Source organism: Pygocentrus nattereri, chromosome 25 (assembly GCF_015220715.1).
Source record: "Pygocentrus nattereri isolate fPygNat1 chromosome 25, fPygNat1.pri, whole genome shotgun sequence".
NCBI classification, from domain to species: Eukaryota; Metazoa; Chordata; class Actinopteri; order Characiformes; family Serrasalmidae; genus Pygocentrus; species Pygocentrus nattereri.
This window is the reverse complement of record NC_051235.1, coordinates 14,635,360-14,656,991: the sequence shown is the minus strand read 5'-3', so window position 1 is coordinate 14,656,991 and position 21,632 is coordinate 14,635,360. Positions and strand designations below refer to the sequence as shown.

At 38.4% G+C, this 21,632-nt stretch overlaps 1 protein-coding gene across 1 annotated transcript in view; it reads right to left on the bottom strand.

Moving 5' to 3' along the window:
* The window catches only part of tox3 (TOX high mobility group box family member 3), a 62,625-nt gene extending 55,307 nt beyond the window's left edge, over positions 1 to 7,318 (bottom strand). Inside the window, exon 1 of the mRNA XM_017693221.2 lies at positions 7,220 to 7,318. Coding sequence (XP_017548710.1) covers positions 7,220 to 7,309 — 90 coding nt within the window. The 5' untranslated portion in view covers positions 7,310 to 7,318. The remainder of the gene's footprint in view (positions 1 to 7,219) is intronic.
* Positions 7,319 to 21,632: the final 14,314 nt, after the last annotated feature.

The following is a 21,632-nucleotide window of genomic DNA, read 5'->3' as shown; positions in this document are numbered from 1 at the left end:
GTGATGAAAAAATAACATCACATCTGGAAGTTTCCCTGGACGGGCTGAACATGCATCAGTCTAAGGAAACATGAAGCAAAACCTCACATCTGCTTCCTCTTCAGTAAAATCTCCATCTAAAGAGCTGTCATGTGAAACCTGATCGCTGAGGCCCGATGTTGTTTTCCTTTCAACACTTGATAATTCTGGCGACCAGCATTTTCACTCACTGCAAAGAGAAGGACACTTTGTCTGGGCAGCCGCCATGGCAACAGTTATCAGTGTTGTTGCAGTGTTGCTAAGGAAGTGCAGGAACTGACAGAAGACTCAATCTACAAGCACAAAGGCAAAGAAACAATCCAAAACCCTACGTCTCTTTGCTAATGTGACATACACACAGCTGGTTTTTCATAAGCGCCCGAGACTAGCGCATGAAAAAAGTAATAAATAAGTTAAAGGAAAATAAATTTTGCATGGCTAGGCCCTGAATGTGTGGCACTCTCACTCTCTCTGTTCAACTTTGTGCTAAAAATATTATCCTTTTTTCCTCATGATCTCTGCCACAGCACAGAACTTGACAAATCCACCAAAAATATTCTCTGGACTGACAGTGCATTTAGAAAAGGAATTTGAACACTTCTGAAACAGGTATCCACTTCCTCTAGATGTAAAAACCGGCCTGGATTAAGGATTAGTTTACATCAATCAAGCTTTGAGAAAAAGCTGGGCCAAAGTGAGCTGTGCCCAGGGTGTGTTCATGTAAAGTAGTGTTTGGACAGGTGCAGAACAAGTGCGTCTATGCAGATTTTTAAAACAAAGCCTTCTGTGTTTCTCCTGTCATTGCAGAAGCAGGAGATACACCTTCAAACTGTATCTTTTTGATTGATTCTCCAACAAATCGGACTCTCCTAAACCCACACAGAGTATGAGTACAACATACCATCAGCTCCTTTACACCTACACTTTACTGTGTTAGTACTCGAAAAAGAGTAATCTACTGATCTGTTAAGCATCTTAATGCTTGGACACTACATTAAGTCTAAGCCTAGATTATTATTTTAATTAGTGGCAAAACCTCTTTGACACTGCAGTGTAGTCCCAGACTACACCTAATCCAAGTCTACAAAACCAGTCCTTCATGAGCTTGTTACATGTTTGAAGTAAACATCATTTGATTTGACCCCCTTAAACTACAGGCTTTTTGTTCAATTATTAATGCTAAGACTCATTATTCGGTAACTACTACAAATTATTTGGTAACTACTATGATAATAAGATTTAAAATGTATAGTTATGAGAGTGGGAATTGAAGTCTGGGCCCACGTGGAGGCTTTGGCAGTTTAAGGGGCAAAAAAAAAAAACAAAAGCTACAGAACTTATACATTTTGCAAGCTAAATTAATGATGTGTCTTGTAGAACTGAATGTCACAGACTAAATTTGCATGTTTTCTAGCTTACTGTAAACCACTACACTAATTAACATGCTTCATCCTAAGTGTTTAATTATACCTTTGAGATATTAGTCATGCACTTAAAAATCTAATTATAATTGGGAATGGTTTATGTAGTGTGATATAGCTGAAGTAAATCAATTCTTTTAAGTATACTGCTAAACATACTTATTTGGGTTGAACTACATTCACAAATCTGTAAATAACACGGATTGCTAAACCATTCTATTTAATCTCAGTATTTACCATACAGTGACTACACAGCACAGCTTAGCTGTATATTTGACTTACAAAGTTGGTAAATGTAAATGTAATGCAATTCAGATGTGTAAGCACTTTTTGAAAAGTACAAATTATATTACAAATATACTATACTGTTAGAATGAAAAGAGGTAGTCTTTTATAGGGTGAGTTACACATAAGCTTGTGGTTCAGCTTAAGGTCACAGGGCAAGGCTTGGATTTTTGCGAGTTAACATTTAGTATTAAGCTCCAATAGACGAAAACATCCAGCCAGATAGAAGGTATAGACTCTTCCAGTGTGCAGTGCGTATGATGAAATGACAGCAGCTGTGTACACTCTAACAGTGCAAACACAGAGCAGAGCAAGGAGTTTAACCCCTGCATGCCTGATCCATCACAAAAGAGTGATGTTGCCTCAGGGAAGAGTGTGTGTGCCACAGCACATCTGAATGGGTGTTTTTGTTTGCTTTTGTGCTTGTGTAACAATGCGTGTGAGAGTGTGTGTGTGTGTGTCTGTGTGTGTGTGTGTGTGTGTGTGTGTGTCTGTGTGTGTGTGTGTGTGTGTGTGTGTAGGGGAGTAGAAGGGTCTATGAGTTTAAATACCTTTGTAAATTACCATCTCTGATGGTTGTCACCTCATTTCCTTTTTTCCTTTGTTCTTTGTACAGGAGCATGAAATAACAGTTTCCAACGGCTGACACAATAATCCTTTGTTCCAGAAATTCTTCCTTATACATCATTTTAGTAAATTCCATTCCACCATGTAGTGCCCGTCGATGTGTTGTCTATTGTTTATCAGTATATCTGTATTACTGTTTTCTCTAGATAGCGAGCATTATGATGTAAGACAATTGTCAGCAATGCATGTCAGCTGTTGGATGCTTCAGACTGTTTTGAAAATGTATTTACATTTGAAATTTAGATGCTATTTCAAGCTGATGCTATTTCAAACTGACATTTTTACTTTTTGACATATTTACTGAAGAGTAGAAAGTCTAAAAAGCTAAAAAGGTCTGCATCCCCAGTTCAAAAAAACAAAACTAAATAAATCGTAAGCTTCTTTTCTGAACACTTGGTTTGGGTCAAGTTAGATTTTGCAAAAGTACATAATACAATAATTCCTAAAATTATTGGTATAAAACATGAAGAAACCAGAACTAAACACTCCAAACAAAACAAGCTATGTTAGGATGTTAGCAGAGAGGTTCTGTGGTACTAGTACTCAAGAGAAATTGATGCATTACTTTTTTTAAAAAGAATCTAAATATCAATAAATCTTGTGATACCATGATATACTGGAAACACATTAAGATACTTAATTTTATCAATTTTAGCCAACGGCTGCAAAGCCATCCCCACATATCAAGCTTCCAATATCAAATACGAGAGATGACTCTAAACCCAGGCTGACCCTGATAGCTAAATATAATACTGATTCTAATCTTCTCCAATTGTTTATGGTGTGTTTATGATTTGTTCAACATGTTTTGATGAACAGAGGAAAGAAATTAGTGCATGTTCCACTGTGCTGTGTTTCTGAGGCAATTTGTCACAAGTGTGTGTACACACTCGCCATCTGTTAGTACAAATCCTCACTTGCAGGCACACACACACACTTCCTGACACAAAGTCCAGTGGGGTCGCCATGGAGAGAGAGAGGCACAAAGAGAAACGTCCATTCTTGCATAACTGAAAGAAGCTTTTCATCACAGATAGAGGTGTGGGGACAATGAGAGGGAGGGAAAGAAAGAAAGAAAGAAAGAGAGAGAGAGAGAGAGAGAGAGAGAGAGAGAGAGAGAAATGGCCAAAACTGCTGACAATCACCAAACTGTGGCCAAACTCAGCTCAGAAAAATGCTGTCTCATTACTTGTAACATCTCTTGCTATCTCATTTTATCCATACATTTTCTTCGGCCAACATGACTCAAAAGCTTAGGATAATGCAGCATCATTAATAAACTGAAGATTATACAAACCGAACAAACAACTGAAATGCTTACACGAATGAACACATTAACTATCAATTTAGTGACTCCTTCTGTCAAGCATTTCGTCAGATGATTTGATCTGCTGAGCACTAATGGAGTGCATACTTGACTTAACTGCAAAACTAAAATAAAAACAAATCTAGTCCTACGAATGCCATCCGCATGATTATGAGGCCAGCGCTGTTAGTTTAGTGTGTCAACTCTTACTTTGTCAGTCTAACATTGTTGTAAAACACAGGCCAAACAAATCAAAAGGCCCCAGTGTAGTGTACTGACATTCAGAAGCACTTGAAAACAACCAGAGATCCCATGGCACGCATTTAAGCATACAAGTTAAAGAATTCCACTTGACTTCCAGCAAAATGACATTAACAAAACAGAATCGTCCGAAACAATGTAGGCATGTGTTCACTTAAGCCTTTCAGAAGTGGGCCGTTTTTCTTGTAAATTTTCCCTGACTGCTACCACATGTGTGCTCTGTCTAAACTGAACGCTCAAGCCCAAAACCGCACTCATTACCCCAGGACCATAGAGCAGCGAACTGGCCTGCAGCAGCAGCCAATCAGCATCCTCATGGACCTTTAACTAGAGTCTCGAAATCCTGCCAGAGCCCGTCAAATCCAAAACCACACAACCAGCAGTAACTCAGCCCTAATACTGTACCTCAGAGTTATTCATAGAGAATATCAAAAAATGAAGAATAAGAGTTTCACTTTGCCAATGAGAGCTATTTCCCAGCAAACTGAGATTGCGGCCCTGATTTCTTCCCTAATCCCGATGCCACCACATTGCAACAACTCTATTTCCTTTCTCTCTATGCCTGGGGACATTTTACTAACTGAGAAATAGTCCCTCTTTTCATTTCATATATCATTTCCTTTTTTTCTTGTCCAACTGTCCAGCATCAGCCACAGTTTCATTAGACCTGAGCGTGGAGCCTAATTAAGGTTCTTGCCACTCGTTTTGATACGGCTGCAGATTTAAAGCAATCTGTGGCATTTCAAAGAGCTTTTGACTTCACAGGCATTAAAACTGGATTAAGTCCTCTGACAGAACTTCTGTAAAGGAAACACTGATTTGAATAAGAGCTAAATATCTGTTTTAAGTCCTAAACCACCTCAGGCGGTTGGGAATGATACAGCATGATCAAAAGTGGAATATCAACATAAGAGGAACTATTTTGGGGGATCCAACTAAATGAGTGCAGTACGCCCCACTTTCTAATCCCAGAAATAATAATGAAGTAAAGTGGCCTATATTACATTACTAAGGCATCCTCTAAAGTGCTTTGTAACAAGTTTATCAGTTATGTTTCTAGGACACATCTGTGCATGTGTGCTCTTTGCCTATCAACATGACCTTTTTCAAATGTTCACATCAAATCGAGAGACAGATGAATGGTTATGATAAAAGCATGATACTTTCCAAATATATCCTACATTCAGATGATATTTAAGTCTGCATTAACAGAGTCAATGGCTCCATTCTTCCTGTCTTACAAACCTGGCCATAGCTTGTTTTGATTGGACTGTTTTATTCTGTTCTGCTTCTTTTAAAACTACACCCAAGAGAACCTGACAGAAAAAATATTGCAACCTTATTTTTTAACTGATCTTTACAAACAATGTGAAACACCAATCATTGATGTAAAGCTTTTGTTATTGATCAGTACAGCTAAAGCTGAAAATGAATGTTGTTGCATGACACTGATACTGTTATACCAGTATAAACAATGTATTACCCAGTAATAAATCAAGGCATTAGGACTCATCACTCACCATTCATTAAAGGTACAAACACAGCCTGAGTCCATCTCTATTTGACCTACTAGGCTTTCTCTGTTTCTCCCTCCAACGCCTTGGAAACGACATCTGACTGACAAAGAAAACGGCACAGCAGGACTTTTATATTCACTCTCCTACTTCTAGAACTGTAAGACTGAGGACATGACAAGTCATTATGCCCTGCGCACAAAAGAAAACTTCCATGCTTTGTGTTATGTTTTGCTATAAAAGAAGTAGAGATAGAGGTAGAGATGAAGACAGACAGAGAGGCAGAAGCTAGAAGCAGTTTGTGAAAAGAGGATTATCCAAAAGCATCAGGTTAAGCTATATTACAGTCTACATATGTGACAACTCCCCCTGAAGGGAACAGAAACATTGACTTGTGTTCATACAAACATAGATCCGTGAAACAAGCGCGCCAACATGGCCTAAACAGTCAGTTTTTCAGCACTGAACTAGCAGTTACAGCATAATACATGTTGTAGCACCCAAGTCTGTAGCTTATCTAAAAGAACTTAAGCGGAAACGTTAGGTTTCTCTGTGTGGTGCAGGCATCAGTCGTTCAGAAAAGCTTTTGCATCACACACTTTTATCTCTTATCCGTCATCTTTATCACAGGCTGGATGAGATGACCTCAGTCTGCAAAATCTACAAGACAAGATGTACTTTTCAGACACCAAAACCACACCACAGTGGTGTGGATACCTGCGAAAGAGCTTGGAAACCTTGCTGATCTTTCTTTGAAAACTGTACTCAAGTGGCCCAATGGCAACATTTCCAGAGGGCTCTCACAACACTGAGGCCCCCAAATTACACAACTGTTCCAGTGAAAAACATTCCGATCATATCAACCCCGATGTGGCAGGGCAGCACAATCCACTCATTGTCCAGTAACAGGAGCTCTCAGCTCTTTGTTTGGGAGGCTCACATAACTACTGGTTTACGTGCGTGTAAATCTCTTCTTAATCAGCCATCATAGCCTTAATGCAATGTGACACTCTTCATTATGAGATGGAGTCTCCACGTTACAACCTACTCATCTTGAGCTACTATTAGCGGTCCCAAAAGAAAGTAAGGTGGGCAACCAAAGTTGACATGTGCTTGAGCACCAGCAGGCAAGTTAGACAGGAGCATGGAAAAAGAAACTGCTCCTTTGTTTGTTTGTTTTTCCTAACAGCTCAAATCTGAGGCGAAGGCTTTCATTGTAAACGGGGATGCATCGAATGCACTTGATTCAGATGTGAACGTGTGTAAAACACATCGCATTAACGTAATTACTGCAAAATGTAAGCTGATCAAATTATACTGAATGCACTGTTTTCTTTTTCACTGCACCGTGATGTGCGTTTGTGGCTAACTCTTCCACCTGCGTCCCTAATGATGCCAAGCTGCTAAACATACATCTGCACTAGGCAGGCAATGCGCCGACTTCTCCTCAGCAGCACTTCTAAGCCTTCAGATCATGTTTGCCAGGCTAACTCTGGCTGTAACGGTGATATGACCGCGCGGGCAGCGGAGCAAACTTTGCCCACGAAGCTAACTCAGCCTCCTATTCTCCAGCTTCTTGTCCCAACTGCCCCGTTCCACCTTAAACAGCGCAGCAGTTTACTCTGGTTTCCACTCTGGTGCCTGAGGCGCCACAACGTAACTGCTGCACGATTTAAGGTGGAACGGGGCCATTCGGACAAGTAGCTGGAGAACAGAGAGTTCTGCCTCGCACTTTGCCCCGCCGTGTGTCAGGGCAAAGGAAGAGAAGAAGCCTGAGCGCCTCTCACCTTGTTGTAGCCGTAGTAGCCCAAGCAGTGGGAGAAATCCAGGCTCTCCGGGTGGCTCCCCCCGGCAGACGGATAAAAGCGTACATCCATGTTTCCCGCTCCTCAGCCACGCGCAGCTGCACGAGGGAGCTAGCGCGAGTCCCGGTTTACAATCCGCGAAAGAGAGAGAGAGAGAGGGAGGGAGAGAGGGAGAGAGACTGTACACGGGGAGGAGAGAAAGGGAGAAGGTAGGAAAAAGTTGTAGTAATCCTGGTCTACACGAGGACGTTGTTTGGGAGATGTTTAGTGAAACCGTTCGAGCACCTCCTCACTTTAAGCGCCAAACCGCAGAGCACAAAGAGGAGAAAAAAAGCACACGACCGGCGAGGCAAGCTCCACTACACTCTTTCTTCGCTGGACTGACAGAAAAGTAACCGATAAAGCAAAAAAACTGAGGAAAAAGGACAGCGTGGACGTAGTGTTTTTCCAGTTCAGAGCGTCTGAGTGAGCGTCAAATCAAACTCACTCGCTGACAGGATCCGGCAGCTCATCAATAGCCGGGCTAGTTTGGGGCGAAATTAACCCTTGTTGTTGTTGTCGGAGTTTGGAGTCGCCCTGCTACACAGTCCGTCACCATTATCCTTCAGTTCCAGTTCGTCCTCGCTGAAAACTCGGTATGAGGGCTTTCAGCGTTCATGGAACGTTTCTAGGCTCTCAGTGCTCTCCTCGCTACATCAATCTCCATCAGCCTGTTGTTCCTAAAGCGGAATGAACGACAGAAGCGCGCGGCCGTGCATGACCACGCCCCCGGGCGAATATAACCACGCCCGCTGTACCACACGGTCACGCCCCTTCTACACAGTGACAACAGAAACATGTTGAAACATGAGTTCACCTAACAATAATCGGAACCTGGGTATCTTGGCGTTACTTACTATCTGAGTTTAAATTAACTCAGCAGTTTAACTACTTAACATCCCCGGCTTATTACACACTAAGGCTTATTATTCAGTGACTACAGTGACTTCAATGCAAACTGAGCAATTCTTAGGTTTTTGAAGTGTGTACCAAAACTTGGCCGTTTAAGGGAATAAGGCAACTGGGTTACTTTTTTTAGGTGAAAACAAGTCATACATTACATTATTATTTGAAAACATGACAATATACAGTTTTATCTCTTTTTATACCTTACAGTTGGATGGATTTTTTTTTTCAGCCCACACTGACTGTTATGTCTAACCCCATATGGAAAGTGGTGACTGCTGATGAGCAGGTTTGTTCATGAGATGTTGTATCTTAATCTCATGTGATGTATTTAAATTTTAAAACTGGGTTTGCAAATCAGACGTAGGTTGTTTGCATCTGAATAGGCCACTTCCTCTTCAGTATTTCCAAAGAAGCCCAAACAATTTTGTAAATGCATCTGTAGAAATACCAGGAATTGGGTGCTTTACAATAACCCATTAGGCACCGCATTAAAACAAACATCAATGTAAAATTAGTTTAGAATAGGTTAGCCCTCAGAATGTACGCTTTAATGACTTTGCAATGACTTTTCCATTGTGCTGCATGCAAAAGCAGTTATTGTTTGAGCTGCGAATGCATAGAATATGCTGAGCGTTGTGAAAGCAATATTGTGACCTGAACATACATTTAACTCAGTCTCTAGAGAAAGACAGAAAGTGAGAGAGAGTCCTAGGGTGACCACCTTTGCTAAAGCAGGCAACCGTGTCCAGGCAAGTTGATATCATTCACTAATGTGACCACAAGGGGCAGGGAAATTAAATGTGAGGCTACAGAGGGGCCATTATCATTTAATAAACCCACCTGGGTATTTTATAACTTGAATGTGAGGCTACAGTGAAAGTCTATGAGACATAGAGACAGAGCTTATAAAAGTAAAGGCCAGATATCTTTTAAAACTGGTTATAGTCAGTGATAACAAAAGCTTGATGTAACTTGATATTATTTCTACATTGATTCAAACCTTTCAATCAAAGGGAAATTTGTGTTTGTACAGTCAAATGCAAAAGTTTTAATACCCCAAGACAAATTGCATGTTTGGTTCTTTAAAAATATGAAAACTAAAAAAGTACACACCCCCTACAGGAAACAAAGTTAACAAAGTTAAATGTAGCATATTTCTGCAAATCTGAGTGCAGGACTTATATAGTAAATAGTGCATATTTATTTGCTGAGTTTGTAAAATACAAATGTGCCATAACTTTTGCACAGGTCACATTTTACGTTTTATCTTTTTGTCGACAATGTTGAATTCAACAGATGAGCAGTTAATTTGCATAAAAATGTGCAGAAGCATGTTCTCTGTAGAGGATGTATTCACTTATTTTCACATAAAAAGTCAACAAAACATGTAAATTGACCATGGGGGCCCACATTTTTGCATACAACTGTAAACAGAAGCTTATTGGTGTGCATAAGATCTATTATTATGGAAAAAACTAACCATTCTTCATTATTATGCCACGTCTTGATCATTCATGACATTGAAGCAAACATAAAAATGTTGGAAGTGAACATTCAAACCTGCCATTATCACATATGTACATAATGTAAATAGAATGGAAGTGTAATTCCTTGTGTAACTTACAATGTAAGTAATCATGTAACTGCCTAAATGCAATTAAAAAGCATAGCACAATGATAACTCGACTTTTAACGGCTAAAAACCACAAAACTGCACTGTAGTGTTGTTTGTAGATACATTTAAATGCAATATTAAGTAGCATATCATATGGACACAGTTTAATGCAAATTGAAGCATCATCTCCAGTCTATCTGTCTAAGCCTGTCCAGTTTTGTGGTGCATCACTGACAGAGCCATCAGAATGTATTAACATGTCAAAGAGAACAATGTCAAAAAGTATCATGACAGCATGAGCCAAACATGGAAAAACTGCCTCAGGAAAGAAGTGCAGTGGTTGCTATCAAAGCTGTGGGTAGACCAACACTTAACACAGCATATTTGCTGAGAATAATTCACCAATATTCACAAAAGTGATTTAATTCGTATCTTGTTTGCCAAGCTGCAATTAAATCTGTGTCATTTTAATGCTAATATTTATGATGAGGTCCCCATTTGGAAGCCATTTGTGTTCAGAGCCTGTTTGCAGATATGCATAACTCTGTGTAATAAGAAGAAAACTTGGACGCTGCAGCAGTGGAAGAAAGCATTGGGTTGATGAGTCATGACATCTGGAAAGGATTATTGCATGTTTGGAGAAAGTCAAAAGACACCTTCAACCCATATTACTTATTCCCAAATGTTAAACAGAGTGGCAGGGTAATTCATGAAGTTAACTGACTTATCCATGCTTCACTCACAAATGTGTTTAAATGTGTAGTAACTGTTGCCAGGTTGGACAAATTTACAGAACACTTGAAAAAATCCCATGCAGTCTAAAGAGAAATTATAGCACAAAAAGAACCTGCATTTAGAATGTCATTTTCAAATGACATTTACTTGTTTATTATTATTATTATCATTATTATTATTATTGCTGTTGTTGTTGTTGTTGTTCCAAAGTAGCTACGATGGCAACGTTAGCAATTCCACAGTAACTACACTGGTAATTTTAGCCATTCTACAGTAGCTACCATAGTAACATTACACATTCTACAGTAGCTATGATGGCAACTTTAGACATTCCACAGTAGCTATGATGGTAACTTTAGACATTCCACATTAGCTATGATGGTAACTTTAGACATTCTACAGAAGCTACAATGGTAATTTTAGCCATTCTACAGTACCTACCATATTAACTTTACACATTCTACAGTAGCTACGATGGCAACTTTAGACATCCTACAGTAGCTACGATGGCAACTTTAGACATTCCACATTAGCTATGATGGTAACTTTAGACATTCTACAGTAGCTATGATGGTAACTTTAGACATTCCACAGTAACTACAATGGTGATTTTAGTCATATAGTACCTACGATAGTAATTTTAGACATTCTACAGTAGCTATGATGGCAACTTTAGACATTCCACAGTAACTACAATGGTGATTTTAGTCATATAGTACCTACGATAGTAATTTTAGACATTCTACAGTAGCTATGATGGCAACTTTAGACATTCCACATTAGCTATGATGGTAATTTTAGACATTCTACAGTAGCTATGATGGCAACTTTAGACATTCCACAGTAACTACAATGGTGATTTTAGTCATACAGTACCTACGATAGTAATTTTAGACATTCTACAGTAGCTATGATGGCAACTTTAGACATTCTATGGTAGCTACAATGGTGATTTTAGTCATATAGTACCTACGATAGTAATTTTAGACATTCTACAGTAACTATGATGGCAACTTTAGACATTCCACATTAGCTATGATGGTAACTTTAGACATTCTACAGTAGCTATGATGGCAACTTTAGACATTCCACAGTAACTACAATGGTGATTTTAGTCATATAGTACCTACGATAGTAATTTTAGACATTCTACAGTAGCTATGATGGCAAATTTAGACATTCTACGGTAGCTACAATGGTGATTTTAGTCATATAGTACCTACGATAGTAATTTTAGACATTCTACAGTAGCTATGATGGCAACTTTAGACATTCTACGGTAGCTACAATGGTGATTTTAGACATATAGTACCTACGATAGTAATTTTAGACATTCTACAGTAGCTATGATGGCAACTTTAGACATTCTACGGTAGCTACAATGGTGATTTTAGTCATATAGTACCTACGATAGTAATTTTAGACATTCTACAGTAGCTATGATGGCAACTTTAGACATTCCACATTAGCTATGATGGTAACTTTAGACATTCTACAGTAGCTATGATGGCAACTTTAGACATTCCACAGTAACTACAATGGTGATTTTAGTCATATAGTACCTACGATAGTAATTTCAGACATTCTACAGTAGCTATGATGGCAACTTTAGACATTCTACGGTAGCTACAATGGTGATTTTAGTCATATAGTACCTATGATAGTAATTTTCGACATTCTACAGTAGCTATGATGGCAACTTTAGACATTCCACATTAGCTATGATGGTAACTTTAGACATTCTACAGTAGCTATGATGGCAACTTTAGACATTCCACAGTAACTACAATGGTGATTTTAGTCATATAGTACCTACGATAGTGATTTTAGACATTCTACAGTAGCTATGATGGCAACTTTAGACATTCTACGGTAGCTACAATGGTGATTTTAGTCATATAGTACCTACGATAGTAATTTTAGACATTCTACAGTAGCTATGATGGCAACTTTAGACATTCTACGGTAGCTACAATGGTGATTTTAGTCATATAGTACCTACGATAGTAATTTTAGGTTATTCTACAGTAGCTATGATGGCAACTTTAGACATTCCACATTAGCTATGATGGTAACTTTAGACATTCTACAGTAGCTATGATGGCAACTTTAGACATTCCACAGTAACTACAATGGTGATTTTAGTCATATAGTACCTACGATAGTAATTTTAGACATTCTACAGTAGCTATGATGGCAACTTTAGACATTTTACGGTAGCTACAATGGTGATTTTAGTCATATAGTACCTACGATAGTAATTTTAGACATTCTACAGTAGCTATGATGGCAACTTTAGACATTCCACATTAGCTATGATGGTAACTTTAGACATTCTACAGTAGCTATGATGGCAACTTTAGACATTCCACAGTAACTACAATGGTGATTTTAGTCATATAGTACCTACGATAGTAATTTTAGACATTCTACAGTAGCTATGATGGCAACTTTAGACATTCTACGGTAGCTACAATGGTGATTTTAGTCATATAGTACCTACGATAGTAATTTTAGACATTCTACAGTAGCTATGATGGCAACTTTAGACATTCTACGGTAGCTACAATGGTAACTTTAGACATTCCACAGTAGCTACGATGATAACTTTAGACATTCCACAGTAGCTACGATGGCAACTTTAGACATTCTACAGTAGCTATGATGGCAACTTTCGACATTCCACAGTAACTACAATGGTGATTTTAGTCATATAGTACCTACGATAGTAATTTTAGACATTCTACAGTAGCTATGATGGCAACTTTAGACATTCCACATTAGCTATGATGGTAACTTTAGACATTCTACAGTAGCTATGATGGCAACTTTAGACATTCCACAGTAACTACAATGGTGATTTTAGTCATATAGTACCTACGATAGTAATTTTAGACATTCTACAGTAGCTATGATGGCAACTTTAGACATTCTACGGTAGCTACAATGGTGATTTTAGTCATATAGTACCTACGATAGTAATTTTAGACATTCTACAGTAGCTATGATGGCAACTTTAGACATTCTACGGTAGCTACAATGGTAAATTTAGACATTCCACAGTAGCTACGATGATAACTTTAGACATTCCACAGTAGCTACGATGGCAACTTTAGACATTCTACAGTAGCTATGATGGCAACTTTCGACATTCCACAGTAACTACAATGGTGATTTTAGTCATATAGTACCTACGATAGTAATTTTAGACATTCTACAGTAGCTATGATGGCAACTTTAGACATTCTACGGTAGCTACAATGGTAACTTTAGACATTCCACAGTAGCTACAATGGCAACTTTAGACATCCTACAGTAGCTACGATGGCAACTTTAGACATTCTACTGTAGCTATGATGGCAACTTTAGACATTCTACAGTAGCTATGATGGCAACTTTAGACATTCTACGGTAGCTACAATGGTGATTTTAGTCATATAGTACCTACGATAGTAATTTTAGATATTCTACAGTAGCTATGATGGCAACTTTAGACATTCTACGGTAGCTACAATGGTGATTTTAGTCATATAGTACCTACGATAGTAATTTTAGACATTCTACAGTAGCTATGATGGCAACTTTAGACATTTTACGGTAGCTACAATGGTGATTTTAGTCATATAGTACCTACGATAGTAATTTTAGACATTCTACAGTAGCTATGATGGCAACTTTAGACATTCCACATTAGCTATGATGGTAACTTTAGACATTCTACAGTAGCTATGATGGCAACTTTAGACATTCCACAGTAACTACAATGGTGATTTTAGTCATATAGTACCTACGTGTGTATATATATATATATATATATATATATATATATATATATATATATATATATGTATATATATATATATATGATTACATTGATTTTATCTTGTTTATTACTCAACTAATTTTCAGTAAATTTGTTTCATTGTAATTATCAGACATTTCTGCATTAAGCTTCTAACTTAACCATACAATTTACAAAGTACTACATTTACAAGTACAACAGCCATAGATAGTGAAGTGAAATAATATACAAAATAGCATTTATGTATTCATCTGTATACCTGCAGGTAATTATAGGATCCTTCTTGAGCAAAGAGAATAGCAGATGAATCTAGATTTAAAAATCTGAACTTATTCCTAAACATTTAAGTTAATCTGTCATAAAAATATATAATGGGTGTAAATACAAGTGCAATGACTAAGTTCACTGATAAAGCTCAGTGGGAGTGTGCTCTAGAAAATGATTATAATGTGCTGAGCAGATTTCTTTATTATAACAATTTGCATACACATGCACAATATTTCATAATGCAAGGTAAAGACAAAAAACTTAATACAAAATCAGAGGAAAAAATGACATGGTCATAGCTATACATAAGCATTGAACTTGGCTGCTTGGCTGCACCTAGTGTGTCGTCTATGTTTGTATATCTGTGGGTAACTTAGCCTACTGACAAAACAGCTAAAATTATTGAACTGAATTCTTAGCCTATTAAGCAGATATTCATGCAAATTTCAGTTCACAACAAATAATATAACTTATCTAACAGAGTGAGATTTTATTTTCAGAATAAAAACCATTTAACATTAATATTGGAGTCTAAATTTAGTTTTTTGTCACTGTGTGCTACAATATCTCATTAGATTGAAAGGGATTTTTGTCTAGGTTATATAAAGCTCATCCAACCTTGCAGCAATTTCTATGAAAGAGCAAGGAGAGCATGTATAAGTCATTTCTGACTGCTCTACTTTTTAGTAGGTGGTATATTCATCTGTTATCTAGGATTTACAGAGTTTTTTTCATGACAATTCATTGCATGCATGTCCAATTCCATGATAACATGGAGCTCTCTTGAGAAGAATCCTGTCCATAAATTACTCCCAGTCCCTGTCAGCAAGATTCTGAAAATGAATACTGCCAACAACAATGACAGCAGCAACAAACAACAACAGACTTCAAAATGCAGTACCAAAACGTTCAGTTCGATACTACTCAACTCTTCCATTCATTGAATAGTCAACAGTGAGTTAATGATTTAGTCCTTAATTTTGTGCAGGCAGCACCAGTGCCAAGGTTTAATTAAATAGCACTGGATCATATTCAATCTCACAAATGAGAGCAAATCCCTGATAGCATTCTAATAACTAGTGAATATATCCACCCCTTTAGGCTGTACATGTCATGTTACATCTACAGCGTTTGCGGTGTTGCCAATTTCGTCCTAATATATTCCCTATGTAGTCTTCATATTTGTAGGCTTCACTCAGCAAGGAGAACAGAAATGCAGACTCTTAACTGGCCAGAAAAAAGAAGGTTCTATAGGGTAACAATGGGGTGTATGCTATGAAAAATGTATGTTGATTCCAATGTGTTATGATATGTGTTACTTTGCTTCTTTGTGTAGTTCATAGTAGCATTGTGCTAGTGTTCTATAGGTTATTCCCACAGGACTGGATCAAAGACGTATAGAGCAAATTAATTCCAACCAAAAGAAAAGAGACCATGCTGGGATATGAGTGATAATCCATGTTTTGTGAGTACTCTCGCTCCAGTGCTCCTTCTGTGTAGAGTCAATATTATATGCTTCCATAGAACTAGCATTAAAGCTAAATGCAGAACCAACAATGTAATTGTGTTTTCATTTTCTTTTAAAAAAGTGCAGTTATGTGAAAAAAAGACATTCGCCATATAAATACTAATTTGTCCACTGTTACACACAAGCATGCACACAAACACAATAAGCCGCAGAAATTGTTCCCCCAACTCTAAATATCCCATATGTTGTTATTGTATTTGATATGTTTGCTTATGAATACTCCACTGCCGCGGCACGAATTAGCGCCTTTGATTCACTGTTGTTATTTATTTCTGTGTGTAATGTTGTTGGGCCGCGTGGCGAGGGTAGGGAGGTGGTGGTGGTGGTGGTGGTGGTGGTGGTAGGGGGGGGTTGAACTGAATTAATTTCCTCTCCAAGGGTTTGGTGTCAGTGTCGGAGCAGCTATGAATTATGCCGCACACACACAATGTGTCATTTCCTCTCTGCCGGGCAACATTGTCACCATTTGGTAACCTGAAAACAAATTATCCTCGGCTGGCATGAGTTCAAATTCAATTATAGGAGCCCACAGTAATTATGCCGAGGTATAAAAGAATAATAAATGCAAAATAATTAATTAACCTAATAATCTTTATTTATGCGCCCCTCGTATTAAGGACATGATCTCTCCATTGCAGCAAAGGCCTCTCGAAATTAGACTCCACAGCTGCCAATGCATGAAAGCCATTGGTACTGTCTAAGGCCCATTATTCATAGTGCGACTCACCTGCACTGTTGGAGGCCTGAAACAAGGCCAAGTGTACCTCTAGTTAGGCAAAATATATTAGAATTTTTTTGTGTCCATCACTGTTGAAGGTAGAAAACAAGATCTTTAATATGGGTAGTACCACCACAGGGCCTCATATAAACAAGAACGTCTGTCAAGGTCAACCAGCATCTTGCACAAAAGCAAACATATATATAAATAAGTCAGAGTGTAGGTGTATAGAATACTATGTCACAGAATGTTACAGAGCACTCTTCATTTTGTCTAATTTCCTGTCAAAATGGCTATTTAAGTTATTTGTTTTTTCCTAAAAAGTAACTGTGCATTAAAATGTGCAGTAGTGTGATATATGTCAACAATCTCTGTTGTGAGTGGTTGCTCTGTATCTGTAAACTATATGGACCCTGTGAGTTTGCATTATTTTGTTCATTAAGTTAATGAACTAGTGCGGCCTAAATATTGCTATTCTATGTTAGCAAGACGTTTGCAAACAGCTGGGATACCATAGCAATGTCCTAACAACATCTTAGCAACCATCTGGGATAACATGGCAATGGCTTAGCAACAGCATAGAATCCACATAGCAATGGCCTAACAATAACTAAGTAACCACCTTGGATTACATAGTAAAGCCCAAGCAACGCCCTAACAACGACTTGGAACAACATAGCAATGGCCTAGCACTACCTTAGTAGCCACCTGGGATTCTATAGCAATAGCCTATCAACACCATAGCAACCTCCTGGGATAGCATAGCAATGGCCTAGCAACATTTTAACAATCATCTGGGATAAAATAGCAATGATCTAGCAACACCTTAGCAGCCACCTGGGATTCTATAGCAGTAGCCTAGCAACATCTTAGTAACCATCTGGGATAACATAGCAATGACCTAGCAACACCTTAGCAACCATCTGGGATAACACATCAATAATTTAGCAAAAGCATACAACCCCAACACCAGTGAAGTTGGGCCGTTGTGTAAAACATAAATAAAAACAGATTACGATGATTTGCAAATCCTTTTCAACCTATATTCAATTGAATACACTACAAAGACAAGATATTTAATGTTCAAACGGATAAACTTTGTTGTTTTTTGCAAATATTCACTCATTTTGAATTTGATGCTTGCAACACGTTCCAAAGAAGTTGGGGCAGGTGCATCTTTACCACTGTGTTACATCACCTTTCCTTTTAACAACACTCAATAAGCGTTTGAGAACTGAGGACACTAATTGTTGAAGCTTTGTAGGTGCAATTCTTTCCCATTTTTGCTTGATGTACAACTTCAGTTGCTCAACAGTCCGGGGTCTCTGTTGTATTTTGTGCTTCATAATGCACCACACATTTTCAATGGGAGACAGGTCTGGACTGTAGGCTGGTCAGTCTAGTACCCGCACTCTTTTACTACGAAGTCACGCTGTTGTAACACGTGCAGAATGTGGCTTGGCATTGTCTTGCTGAAATAAGCAGGACGTCTCTGAAAAAGACGTTGCTTGGATGGCAGCATATGTTGCTCCAAAACATGTGTATGTACCGTTCAGCATTAATGGTGCCTTCACAGATGTGCAAGTTACCCCATGCCATGCCATGGGACTAACACACCCCCACAACATCAGAGATGCTGGCTTTTGAACTTTGCGCTAATAATCCGGACAGTCCTTTTCCTCTTTGGCCTGTAGATGGAGAGACGAACTGTGTTCACTGACAGTGGTTTTCTGAAGTGTTCCTGAGCCCATGTGATAATATCCGTTACAGAATGATGTCGGTTTTTAATGCAGTGCTGCCTGAGGGATCGAAGGTCACGGGCATTCTCTGTTTGTTTTCTGCCTTGCTGCTTACTTGCAGAGATTTCTCCAGATTCTCTGAATCTTTTGATGAAATTATGGACTGTAGATGATGAAACCCCTAAATTCCTTGCAATTGCACGTTGAGAAACATTGTTCTTAAACTGTTGGGCTATTTGCTCACGCAGTTGTTCACAAAGTGGTGAACCTCGCCCCATCCTTGCTTGTGAACAACTGAGCCTTTCAGGGATGCTTCCAATTTACCTGTTCACCTGTAGAATGTTCCGAACAGGTGTTTTTTGAACATTCCTCAATGTTCCCAGTTTTTTGTTGCCCCTGTCCCAACTTCTTTGTTGCAGGCATCAAATTCATAATGAGTGAATATTTGCAAAAAACAATAAAGTGTATCCATTTGAACATTAAATATCTTGTCTGTAGTGTATTCAATTGAATATAGGTTGAAAAGGATTTGCAAATCATCGTGTTCTGTTTTTATTTATGTTTTACACAATGTCCCAACTTCATTGGAGTTGGGGTTGTAGAATCCACCCGGGATTCTGCAGCAATGGCATAACAATAACTAAGTCACCACCTTGGATTACATAGCAATGCCCAAGCAACACCTTAACAACCACCTGGAACAACATATCAATATCCTAGCAACACCTTAGCAACCACCTGAGATAACATAGCAATGGCCTAGCAACATCTTAACAATCATCTGGGATAACACAGCAATGATCAAGCAACATCTTAGCAACCACCTATAGCAATGGCCTAGCAACACCATACGCAACAACTTGGGATTCCTCTTTGAACTGTTCTTTCAAAACAGTCTGAAGCACCCAGAAAATTGAATACATTGCAGCAAATGTATTTTTTCATAGAAATAATTTTTCATATATAACTAAAAAGCAATATTATTATATGTAGTCTTGAATTACCCACGTTTATCCAGATCCCTCATCTCTGAAACATTCAATATTCTCACTTCTCATACTCTGAATCTGACATTAACTGCTTGGATTTTGACACCTACTAGACTGATAAGTAAAATACATTTAATCACTGCACTACATGTACTTCGAAAAGCACATATGTCAATTACAATTGTGCTAATCCTTAATAACCCACAGCAGTGCAGTGTAATAAACTGTAAATTGGCATTTCATAAAGGCTGAAAGATTATATTGCCAAGTGCTTGATGAAGTCAAAGCTTGTAGATATATCCTTAGCTCCCCTGTGGAGAAGCTGAGCTGAAATTTGGAGAGCTCATACGATTACAGAGTCTGAGAGAGATGGCAAGCGGTTCAGTGTTTACATGTCTGAAAGGTCGTATTAGGCATTGAATAGCCAATGAGGAAAGGGCAGCCAGGTCTCATCCAATCAAACGAGAGTAAATTTACTCTCTTCCGTTGGACTATGTCTCTTGCAAATAATGATGTTTTTGTAGAATGATCCATTACAGCTGGGAAATCTGCACTCTCTCTCCTTCTCCCTCTCTCTCTCTCTCTCTCTCTCTCTCTCACTCTCTCTCTCTCTCTCTCTCTCTCTCTCTCTCCCTCTGTGCTGCAGTACACACTGCTTGGGTACATTCGCTTTGCATTTTATGCTGCACTCTTGGGGGCTATTGCCTTTATTACAGCATTCAGTAATGATGCAAGAGAATAAAGATTAAACCTCTCTTTCGCTGTCTCGCTCTCTCTCGTTCGCTCTCTCTTACACGCAGGACACATACACTCTCTGGCCACTTTATTTGGAATACTTACAGACCCGCCTTTGCTCCAAGCACAGCCTGAATTCCTAATAGCATGGACTCGACCAGGTGCTGGAGATGATCCATAGAGATTCTGGTCAACGTTGACCTGATTGCTGCATGTAGTTGCTACAGATTAGTCATATAAACACAAATGTTGTGAAACCACATTTCTACAACATTCCAAATGCTTTATTGGCTTGAGATCTAGTGAGTGTGGAGGCCACTGAAGTACACTGAACTCATTGTCATGTCACAAACCAGTTTAAGATGACTTGTGCTTTGAGATAAGGCACATTATTATGCTGGAAGTGGTCATTAGGAGATGGGTTAATTGTGGCCATAAAGGGATACACATTGTCAGCAATGTTCACATAGGCCAGGGGTCACCAACGTCGCTCGCAAGGACCACATGAGTCGCCTGTTCTAAAAATAGCTCACTATAGCACCACTTACCAGTGAGCTGCATCTCATTTTTTTTGTTGCTGATCTTTTTAAAATCACACTTGCATTGGTGTAAATTTGAAAATGACAATATTTAAAAAAAAAAAAAAAAAACGTAAAAAAATGTTTCATATTAGATTAGAGCTAGCTGGTCTCAGACCAGCTAGCGGGCGCAACGAAGGTGAGGAGATGATTTACCCCCAAAAAATGCTGCAGATTTGGTGATAAGTTGGGTAAAATCTGAAAGTTGATTTTTGTATGTTATATAATTGATAATCTGTACAAACATGGTGCAACGTAGTGCATGATTTATTAAAAATGGTTAGTGGCTAGTGAAAATGTCATAGAAGTGATCATTTGAAAATGTAAATACTAGAAATAAAGTGTTGCATATTGATATTTATCTGTTTCCTACCTTGTTAAATCATTGTTGATAATTATTGTGAGAAATGATTAACATGATCAGTGTTTTTACATAGATGAATATAATTAATTATTAATAATAACATAATTAAAGGTACATTGAGCAAAGTTGTTATTTCAGAAGTGTGTATCAAACTGGTAGCCCTTCACATTAATCAGTACCCAAGAAGTAGCTCTCAGTTCCAAAAAGGTTGGTGACCCCTGATATAGGCCATGGCATTCCTGGTATTAGGGGGCATTCCCCACTTCACAATTGTTGATGCAAGGTAGATTAGGCCCATGGAATCACCTTCAACTTTTCCTGTTGTAGCTCATCCACCTCAAAGTTTGGACATGCCAGACGTCTCTGGACATTCTCCT